Source organism: Strigops habroptila, chromosome 11 (genome assembly GCF_004027225.2).
Source record: "Strigops habroptila isolate Jane chromosome 11, bStrHab1.2.pri, whole genome shotgun sequence".
Classification (NCBI taxonomy): domain Eukaryota; kingdom Metazoa; phylum Chordata; class Aves; order Psittaciformes; family Psittacidae; genus Strigops; species Strigops habroptila.
The window spans coordinates 1,682,233-1,691,995 of record NC_046360.1 but is presented as its reverse complement, the minus strand read 5'-3'; the positions used below and the strand labels follow the sequence as shown (position 1 = coordinate 1,691,995).

Here is a 9,763-nt window from a genome sequence, read left to right as displayed (position 1 = left end):
AGCAAATGGAGATGGGGGCTGTGCCTTGGGAATGCTGCAGGAACACACGGGAGAGGAAAGTGCGCAGGAAAGGTCTTTATTGTTAGCTGAAGGGGTTAAGGAGACAAGGCGAAAGTCCAGCTGGGCTCTGGGCTGCCCTCAGGCCGCAGCGTTGGGACACCAAAACCAAGGGGGGGGTTCTTACCGCGATGTCCTCTCCCTTTAGCTGGGCGAGGGTGGCCACAGCCATCAGCAAAGCCAGCCCGTGGTGCCCATGGATCACGGTGAGCCCCTGTCCTGCTCCCGGGGGGTACAGAGGGAGCTGCACAGACCCCCCCAGCCATGGTCCCGCGCCTCCATCCGGAGGGATTAGCTCCTGGCTCACACCAGGATGCTGCTGGTTAATAAAATAACGTTTAGGAGAGAGCTCAGGGAGGGGAATGAGCTGGAGCTGGGGGGGGAAAGCCCCTTGGGCAGCCAGAGCAATGGGGCTGATGGAGAAGCACCAGAGACCCCCAGGGCTTTGCTCAGGGGTCAGGTGGGGAGCGGGGGCTTCATCGGGGCTTCCTCGAGCCACCACGTACATACGGAGCAACAACGCACCACCATGTCCATCGCGTGTCCATGGGGATCCCACGAGCCGGCGCCTCCTCGGGATCACCCGGGACCGGGTCCCTGCCCTAGATACCAGGGGGGGCTGTGGGACCACCCTGGGGTGCATCAGGGGCTCCCTCCGTTGCACCCGCCGCTTCCTCAGCGCATGGATTTTGGGGAGGGGGCTGCTCATCGCTCATCTTCTTGCTTCCTTCCTCTTCCTCCTTATGGGGAGGGCTCTTCTCCCCCTGGCCCCCGTTGGGCAGCGGTGCCTTGGGGGGGGATTTGAGGCTCTGGGCTGCAGCGAGGATGTCTGCCTGCAATTGCTGCCCGCAGTCGAGCTGCTCCTCAGCGCCGGGGTCTTTATCGGGCACCTCACTGAAAGCGCGGGGTCCCCCCACCTTGTCCCGCTCATCCACGTACTTCTGCTTGGGGAAGGAGGAGGGGTAATACGCGGACGCCTTGTGCTTCTGCCGGACGATGACGGCGGCGCAGATGATGAAGAGGAGGACGAAGGCCAGCGAGCCCACCACCACCACCAGCAGCATGTACTCCTTGAAGAAGTCCACCAGCCTGTCCAGCACGCCGCCCGGTGCCGAGCTGTTGGTGACCGTGGTCCCCAGCACGTCCCCCGCCGTCGGCCCGGTCCCCGGTGTCACATAGAGGATGGGTGGCGCGGCAGAGACCTCCTCACCGTCCCCACTGCCCCCAGCATCGGGCAGCACCGCAACGTGCCGGGGGGCTGCTGAGTGCACCGGGGCCACCACCAGCATCAGCCACGCACCCATCACCAGCCGCAGCGCCATGTCCCTGCTGCTCATGCAGTGTCCTGCGGGATGCAGAGGGGAGGGTGACACGTTAACACCCCGATGGAGCGGGACCCATCCCAAGGGACAAGCGCAAGCATCCAAGCCCCGGCGGTTTGCTCCGGTGCTCACCCATCCGGATTTCCTTAAGGAAAGCAACCCGCCATCCCAGCCTCCTGGCCCCGATGCCGAGCGAGGGACTGCGTTTGTTTTGCAACGGAGCGCTACAAAAATAGATGGAAAGCAGCTGAGTTGCATTGCTCAAGCCTGGGGGACGCTGCCAACAGCCGGCTTCAGACAGCGGCCGATTAGAGAATTCCTGACAAATGGAGGTTTCCAGTGGAAACTCTGACACAGGCGGCGCTGCAGAGGGGCGGCCGCGGTGCGGGAGGCATTTCCCAACGGCTCGTCCCAACACAGACCGTTACAAACGATTCCCAGCTTGAGCGTGCCTAAAAATAGGCTGGTGGCAGAGTTTGATCCCGGTGCCGGGATGGGGCTTGGGATCCTCCAGAGCCGTTGCAAAGAGCTGGGGTGCAATGAGCAGGGGGTCCCTGGCCCCAGCATCAGGGTGAAGGGCAGCTCCATCCCCTCGCTGTGCCCTGCTCCTGTGTGGCACACAGGATCTGCCCTATGCACGTTGTGGGACATGGGATAAGCATTTCCTATCCCCACACATAGCCCACAGCGATGAGCCGGGGTGAGCCCCCAGCCGGTCTCTGCACCCCAGCAGGGTTTGGAAGCGGGGTACAACCATCCCATGGCCACCATGGCGCATTCCCGAGGGATGGCAGCGCATTTCGGCTGCGCCGCGCCACGTAATGCCATCGAGCCATTCCCAGAGCTCTCCCCCTGCTCGGACCCACAAGCCAGTTCCCCGGGACCATCAGCAGGGACCCACTGGGACAACCCCCACAAACTCAGGCTCCCCCAAATCCCAACCACCTCCCATTTCGCCTCAAACCAACCCCACCAGGAGGGATCCCAGCAGCGGGACTCGGCTCTCGGGCTCCTTCCCAGCTGCGGGATCTGGTTTGCATTAAACCAGAGCAAACAAGCGGCGGCAGAGGCAGGAGGAGCCCCCGGACCCCCCCGGCTCACTGCGGGCTCTGGGCTCGCTGCGGTTACAGCAGCACCACCAGCACAAAGGGTTTGGGGAGCCAGGATGAGCCCCTTCATCCTCCCCCATTGCAGAGAGGGGCCCCTCGACTGCAGCGGGGTCCCAGGAAGGTGAAGGCATTAACTTGCTGTTAGTAAGATGTTAACAGCCAACAGGGGCTCCCCAAAGCCCAAATCAGTGCCAAGCACAGGGCCTCTTGCCACCCCTCCATCCCCATCCCGTCCTCATGCACCCCCAGACCCACACAGCATGTCCCTGCATTCAGCTTGGAATGTGGGAATTGCCGTTCACTTGGAGTGGAGTGGGAATTGCCAAACACAGGCAATTCCCACTCCATTTCCCTCCGCTCCCAAAATCCACGATTCCCTCCACTCGGGAAATCCACAGTTCTCATGTTGTCCAGACACAGAACCCTCCAAACCGAGCCTGGGGACACACAGCTCCATCCTGCATCCTGCATCCCATCACAAGGACCATGCCCAGCCCTCGCCCCAGCTCCCCAGCCACGGAGCATCCCGCACCCCACTTCAAAGCCACCCCAAAGCCTTGGGATGAGGCTGGTGATGCCGGTGGGATCCTCACCTCGTCCGCAGGCACCACACTGGAGGGAGGGAGCCGAGAGGACGGGGTCTGTCCCGGTCACCTCGCACCCCTCCTGCTGCCTTGGGATGGAGCCGCCTCCTTCTCCTCCTCCTCCTTCTCCTCTTCCTGTGCTGCCCGGGACCAGCTTGTTCTCATTAGGGCTGGTTTGGGGAGGGAATGTGGGAGGCCGGGGAGGGGCAGCGGCCCCCGGCCCCCTCCCAGATGAAACCCAGCTGGGGCTGGGGGGGCTTCATGGCCTCTTGCCCTCACAATGAAGGGAGGAGCCCTGGTGCCCCCCATCATCCCCACAGCACTGCCGGAAGGGGCCATTTTTGGGGTGCAAGTGGGGAAAGGGGTCACAGTTATGGGGGGGTTATTGCAAAGGTGTTTGTCCATGGCAGTGAAGGTAAAACCCCGTCCCCTGGCCGCGTGGATTAGCCTCTAGGGCAGGACATAGAGCCAGTGGTGCTGGCACCCCCAAAATGCCATTGCTCCCAGCGATGCCATGCTGGGAGCAAGCATGGCCCCCAAATCACTGCCTTTTGCTGTGCTCCTTTGCCCCTCATCATCCCGTTCCACGGCTGGATCCAGCCCTGTACCCCCAAACCCTGCCTGGGCACGCAGCACCCAGGGTCCAAGGGGGGATGTTGGGCTCAGAGCCCTGGCACTACTGAGGGCTTTCAGTGCGATATGGGGGCAAACAGGGCTTGGGACAACCCCCCACTCCCCGCCTTGATTCCAGACCCTTTCCTAAACATCCCAGCCTGGAAATGCTCTGCACAAGCACCTCGGGGTGCATGGAGGGGTGCAGAGAACCATCCCTTGGGATGGTTTCCATGCGGGGTCCGGCGCTGCCCCCTCTCTGCCCACCCCACCGCGGTCCCCAGCGCCGGGGCTGAAGTTGCTCAAGAGGCTGCAGCCGCGGCGTGACCTCATCCTCTTGCTATTCGCCTCTGTGTGTCCTTGGGGACGGGGCCGGATCCCCCCCAAAGCAGCAGCGCCCCGGGACCGCGGGCACCGCGCTGCCGGTCCCCATTGCCGCTGGCACCGGGCGGCCGGAGGGAACCGGCGCCAAAGGGAATCGCGGCTCCCAGAAATAACGGGCCCGTCCGTCCGGCGGCGGTTCCGCGCAGCTGCCGAGAGGCTTGAAACCGCCAGAGCTGGAATCTCGGAGGGAAGGGGGAAAGGAGAGGGGAGGCCGAGGAGAGGCGGCGGGAGCGGCGCCAGCGGCGCCCGGATGCGCTCCTGCAGCCCAGATGGGAATGGGACTGATTCCCCCTCTGTGTGTCCGGTGATGCCGGTGCTGGGCTGAGCCTCCTTGCCCAGGGTGCCTATTCCTCCATGTCCACAGAACCCACCCCACCCTGGCCAGGGTCCCCCTCTCTCCTCGTCCAGGGTCACTATTCTCCCATGCCCAGAGTCCCCATTCCTGCTTGCTCAAGGTCCCTATTCCTCTGTGTTCACAGTCCCTATTCCTCCATGCCCAAGGTCCCCATCCCACCTCATCCAGGGTCCCCATCCCTCCATGTCGGGGGTCCCCATCCCTTCTCATCCATGGTCCCCACTGTCCGCCATCCCGGCTCCCGGTCCCTGCCGCGCTGTCCCTGGGCTGTCCCGGGCCGGAGGCCGCCGATGCCAGCACACACCGACCATTACGCTGCCGTTTTAGCCTGCGGCGGGCGCGGGCTCGGCCCGTGGCGCTGGGCAGGGCTCGGCCCCGCTCTGTAATTTGGGGCCGCTGGAACGTGGGTCCCGCAGGGCCCGGCCCCGAAACCTGCAATTTGGGACGTTCCAGCCCTGCTCTGCTTGTAATTTGCTTCGCTGGGTTGTGCTGTGCCAGCAGGACACCTACACGGACTGATCCTGCTCCCCGTGCCACACACCACACACCACACACAGCCCCGTGTGCCCAAGGGCCCGGTGCGACATGGTGCTGGCTCCCTGTGGATCCCTCTGTCCTGAGCTGGGAGGTGGCAGCGGATGGGACCTGTGGGCTGTGCCCAATGGGGTGATTCCCGGCTCCTGGCAGCAGCTCTGGCGCTGGAGGAAAGTTTGTCCTCGCTGGGCTCCTGCTCCAGAGCATCAGGAATGGGGCTGGGTGAGTGTGGAGCAATCCCTCTGACACGCACCCATCTGCCTCATTGGGATCCAGCCTCATCCTCACCTTGGACTGAGGCTGGATGAGCCGCTGTGGGGTGAAGCTGGATGATGGGAGCTTCACCTCTGCGTGAAGGTGGGGCTGGGGGTGACAGTGGTCCCTGTGGGCTCCCATTCCCCAGCCTGGTTTATGTGCATGACGGTTCAAGTGGCCACAACAGCCCGGAGGCTCATAAACCTTCATGCCTCTTATATTTGATCCATGAACTCCTACAGCAGCTTTTGGCACGGCGCTGACACCCACATGGGGACACGGTGGGTCAGAGCAGGGCAGTGTCACAGGGCAGCCCATGGTCAGGGTGTCCCATGCAGGGACCGGCCACCGGCCGCGGATCCCCCCGCCCGCGGTGACTTACCATAAACATTTACATTTGCAGCAGGGCGCGGGGCTGCTCGGCCCCAGATGGATCATATCCCAGGGAGATCGGGAATGTAAACAGGGAGCGGGGCCGGGGGGCGGGACGGCCACCCCTGAACGCGGCTTTAGGGCCCGCTGTGCACCCGGGGCTCAGCTCGGGGACGCAGCGGTGGCACAGCGGGACCTCGAGAGTGTGCCGAGGCGCTTCACTGCTCAAGTGTGAGCTGTGAACATCGAGGGTGGGGTGAACTGCCCAGGGTGGGGATAAGGATGTGGGGATGGGGATGCTGAGCCTGGCAGAGCAGGATGGGGATGCAGGGATGGGGATGCTGAGCCTGGCTGTGGCAGGGATGGGAATGTGGTGACACTGAGCCTGGCAGTGCAGGGACAGTCCTGGGTGATTTTTCCTCCCTTGGGTGGCTCCCCCACCCAGGACCAGGCACAGGGAAGGGGTTGTGCTGGTGGCTCAAGAGGTGACCAACACACCGGGGGGAGGTGGGATCTGGGAGCAAACCTGAGCCCCTCAGCCCCCAGGTACCAGCAAGACAGAGGGACCCTTAGTGGCCACTTTGGCTTTGCTCTCCCCATCCCTCCTGGCCCCGGCCACGACCGAGCGGGACTGCCCTGGCCAATGACACCTTATGAGGCCGAGAGCCTGTGGCCACCGTTTGCTCACGGGGCTGAGCAGTGCATGGAGCCACCGATGAGCAGCGACAGCGTCCCCTCGCCTCGCTGCAGGCGACCGCAGCGCAGGAACACGTTACACCACGATCCCCCCAGCCCCATCCTCTCCTCCCCCCCCCGGCATTTCCGCACCAGCACCTCCACCCTTCCGCTCCCACACGGCGGCACGAGGCCGAGCCCCACGCCGGGTCCCCAGGGCTGAGGTCCCCAAGCCCCGGGTCTGGTCCCCGCATGGGGAGGGGGGGATGTTGGTTTCGCTTCTGCTCCCGGAGGCTGCTGCCGGGGGATGGAGAAGTGGGATTCCAGCAGGGATGTGGGCAGGAGGTGGAGCAGCGAGGGGGTTGGAGGGGGCTGTTCCCACCAGGAATAGACCATCAAGTCCAGGTAACGTTTTAATGGGGTCGGCCTCGAGGGCTGAGCTCACCCTGGGGACACCAGCTCCCGGTCGCACTGGTCCATGTTAAAACACGATCCCAAAGGGATGGGGATCCCCTGCCCGTGGCTTCACGTGTGGCAGCACCAGGATGGGCACCGCGGTGCAGCCGCAGCTCACGATGCTCTGGAATGCAGGACCCGGTCCCTGTGGCTCAGGCGTGCTCGGGCAGGAAGCTGCTGAGAGTCAGGTTGTCACTATCGGCCTCGGAGCCACCATCGAGCAGCATCTTCGGGCGCCGGATCAGGGTGGGCCTGGGGCCGTTGGTGGTGCCATCACCATCAGGCATCAGCGAGGAGATGCAGAGCATCTCGGTGCGGCTGAGCCGGCGCCGTGCCGTGCGCGCCCGCCGCCAGAGCAGCGCCCCCAGCACCCCCGTGCACACCATGAAGGTGGCGGCCACCAGCGCCAGCAGCAGGATGGCCAGCAGGCACCTCCCCATCACCCCGCTGCGGTCCCAGGGGACTGGCTCCGCGGTTCCCCACGGCTGCATGTCCCAATGGGTTGGCACAGGGCGGGATCCGGCTTTCCCGGCTCCCTTGTGCCCGGTGGTGGTGGCGCTGGAGGCTGGGGTTGTCACCGAGCGTGGCCCCATGGAGGAGCTGCTGTCTGTGCCGTTGGCCACCATCCCCTCCTCAGTTGGTGACACGAGCCGGCTGGGGACGGTGGTGATGCCCTTCGGGGGTGCTGCCTGTGTGCCCGGCTCTGCTGGCAGCAGCGGGTCGGGCTCAGGGGATTCGGTCTCATCCAGGGGATTGGCTGTGGTTGGTACCACCAGTGCCTGGTGCAGGCTGGTGTTGGTGCTGGGTGCCGATGGCGGTGGTGCAGAGCTCAGCAGCAGGTCGGGTTTGGGGGATTCAGTCTCATCCAGATCAGCTGCGGTTGGCACTGCGGGTGCCTGGAGCAGGCTGGCGTTGGTGCTGGGTGCTGGTGGTGCAGAGCTCAGCAATGGGTCAGGCTCAGGGGAATCGGTCTCGTCCAGGGGATTGGCTGTGGTTGGCACCACCAGTGCCCGGTGCAGGCTGGTGCTGGTGCTGGGTGCTGCTGGTGCTGGTGCAGAGCCCATAAGTGGGTTGGGCTCAAGGGAATCGGTCTCCTTGCTGTTGGGCATCGCGGTGGCAGCGTGGCCGTGTCCCGGTGCAGTGGCAATGGGATGCTTCCCAACATCGTCCCTTTTCCCACGGGAGAGCAGCGGGGGCTCAGCTGGCGCCCCCCAGACCCATTGCACACCATGGTGCTGCGGTGCAGCCCCGCACGCCCGCAGGGTGCTCAGCACCAGCAGCACCAGCACGGCCCAGCCCGGCGCCATGGGACCTGCGGGGGAAGAGATGGGGAGGTGAGAGTGGGCCCTGCTCCTGCGGGAGGGTGCTGAGCTGGGTTCAGGCTGGAAATGGCCTCAAGGAGGGATTGCGCTTGAGCAAAGCATCCTCCTCCCCTCCTGGAGAGGTGACAGTGGGTTTAGGGGCTGGATGAACCCTCAGCCTCCTCCTGCTCCTCCTGCACATCTCAGACCTGGCCTCTTGCTTGATGAGAAAGTCTTGAGAAGGAAGTTGAGTGTCTGGAAATGGGAAACGAGCCACGATGGAGGCGCCTGTTGCGGGATGGGCAGTTGCGGGATGACTCCCCCGTGCAGAAATGAAACCACAGGGGTTTCACACATGTTTCGATCGACCCCCCCTTGGCGTGCTCCATTGTCCCCTTCCACCATCCGTGCTGGTGCAGGGCTCCTGGGATGAGGCTACCCTGTACCTGTGCATCTGCAGTGGGGTGGGAGGAGAGGCGAATCCACCCCAAACCCACCCCAAATCCCCCCATTACATCTGTCAGTCACCGATATCCCCCCTGACAGCCACATCCCTGCAGTCCTGCACCAACCGCATCCAAACGCGGATCAACACTCCCCTTGCACCGAGCATCCCCGTGAAGCTCCCACATCCCAAAACATCCACCCACTTCCTATAACCCCAGCGACCAGCACTGCATGGAGCATGGCAGCCCAGAGACCCACACATACCCCAAGGGGCACCCTGAGCATCCCCTCTGCACCCACAGCAGCCCCAATCCAACACCCCCTTGCCAGGGCTCACCTCTGCAGGGGCTGCGGTGGGACCCGGCGCTGTGGCTCCAGCAGGAATCACCAGCACCGGAGTGGGGCAGCCCCAGGCTGGGCGATGCCGAGAGCCGAGGGGTGCCGCAGGCACCTCCGCTGTGCAGGGAGGGGAAGGGGAGGGAAGGGAAGGCAGCACGGAAGAGCTGCTGTGGTTTCAGAGCCCCACGCAGGGAGGACGTCACTTGGGAGCGGGGCCACCAGGGCTAGGGGATGTGGAGGGTCCAAGGTGTCCTCTCAGCCACCAAGGGCTGGGCAGGGTGATGGGGATGCGGGTGCACCCCAAAAGGGGTGTTTTGCCCCTCCCCGGTGTCTCGGTGCCCCGTGGGAGCCCCCCGGATGGCTCAACCCCACCGGTGGCTCTGCTGAGCTGGATGCCGAAAGCAGAAGTGATGGCAAACCTGGTGCCAAGGGCTGGCAGCCCACACCAGGCATGGTATGGGCATGGCTGGGGTGGGGGGACAGGTTGTGGTGCACCAAGAGGTGACAAGGAGGGACCCCAATGCTGGGAAATGGCCTTCATATCAAGAGGAGGAGAAGGTTGAGGACCTGGCCCAATGCCTTTGCAGAGCCCTTGTGCCGGAGTCCTCCTCCAAGCACCAGCGTGATGCTGAGGGGCTCCTGGGGGGCTGCAGGGCCCCGGGTCTGGTTCTGGCCATGTGTCATGGGCACGTTGTGCTGCACCGGGTGGAACATCCGCCCTGACCGCAGGCACCGGCGCTGCGGCTGCAGGAAGGATGCTGCAAGAGCACATCCGCTGCTGGGGGGCCACAAACAACACATCGCCTCCGCCTCGCCCAGCAGCACCACGGGCCGGGCTCGCCCCATCCCTGCGGGAAATCACCAGGACAAGGGGGTGGAAGAGGATGGAACACACGTGGGAAATGGGGATCAGGTCTGCGGGAGCGGCTGTGGCGGGGCAGAGGGGTGAGCACCCCTGGGA

At 64.4% G+C, this 9,763-nt stretch overlaps 2 protein-coding genes across 2 annotated transcripts; both read right to left on the bottom strand.

The window, feature by feature from the left end:
* Positions 1-60: 60 nt before the first annotated feature.
* TMEM119 (transmembrane protein 119) lies at positions 61-3,189 on the bottom strand. The gene is made up of 2 exons (XM_030501948.1): positions 3,082-3,189; positions 61-1,402 (listed from the first exon to the last, which is right to left on the bottom strand). Exon 2 carries the CDS (start codon positions 1,392-1,394, stop codon positions 660-662), a length of 735 nt encoding a protein of 244 aa, XP_030357808.1. The 5' UTR covers positions 1,395-1,402; positions 3,082-3,189; the 3' UTR covers positions 61-659.
* A 3,470-nt stretch (positions 3,190-6,659) lies between these two features.
* On the bottom strand, positions 6,660-9,648 carry SELPLG (selectin P ligand). The gene is made up of 3 exons (XM_030501411.1): positions 9,370-9,648; positions 8,801-9,026; positions 6,660-8,027 (listed from the first exon to the last, which is right to left on the bottom strand). Exons 1-3 carry the CDS (start codon positions 9,646-9,648, stop codon positions 6,868-6,870), a joined length of 1,665 nt encoding a protein of 554 aa, XP_030357271.1. The 3' UTR covers positions 6,660-6,867.
* Between the last annotated feature and the right edge of the window lie 115 nt (positions 9,649-9,763).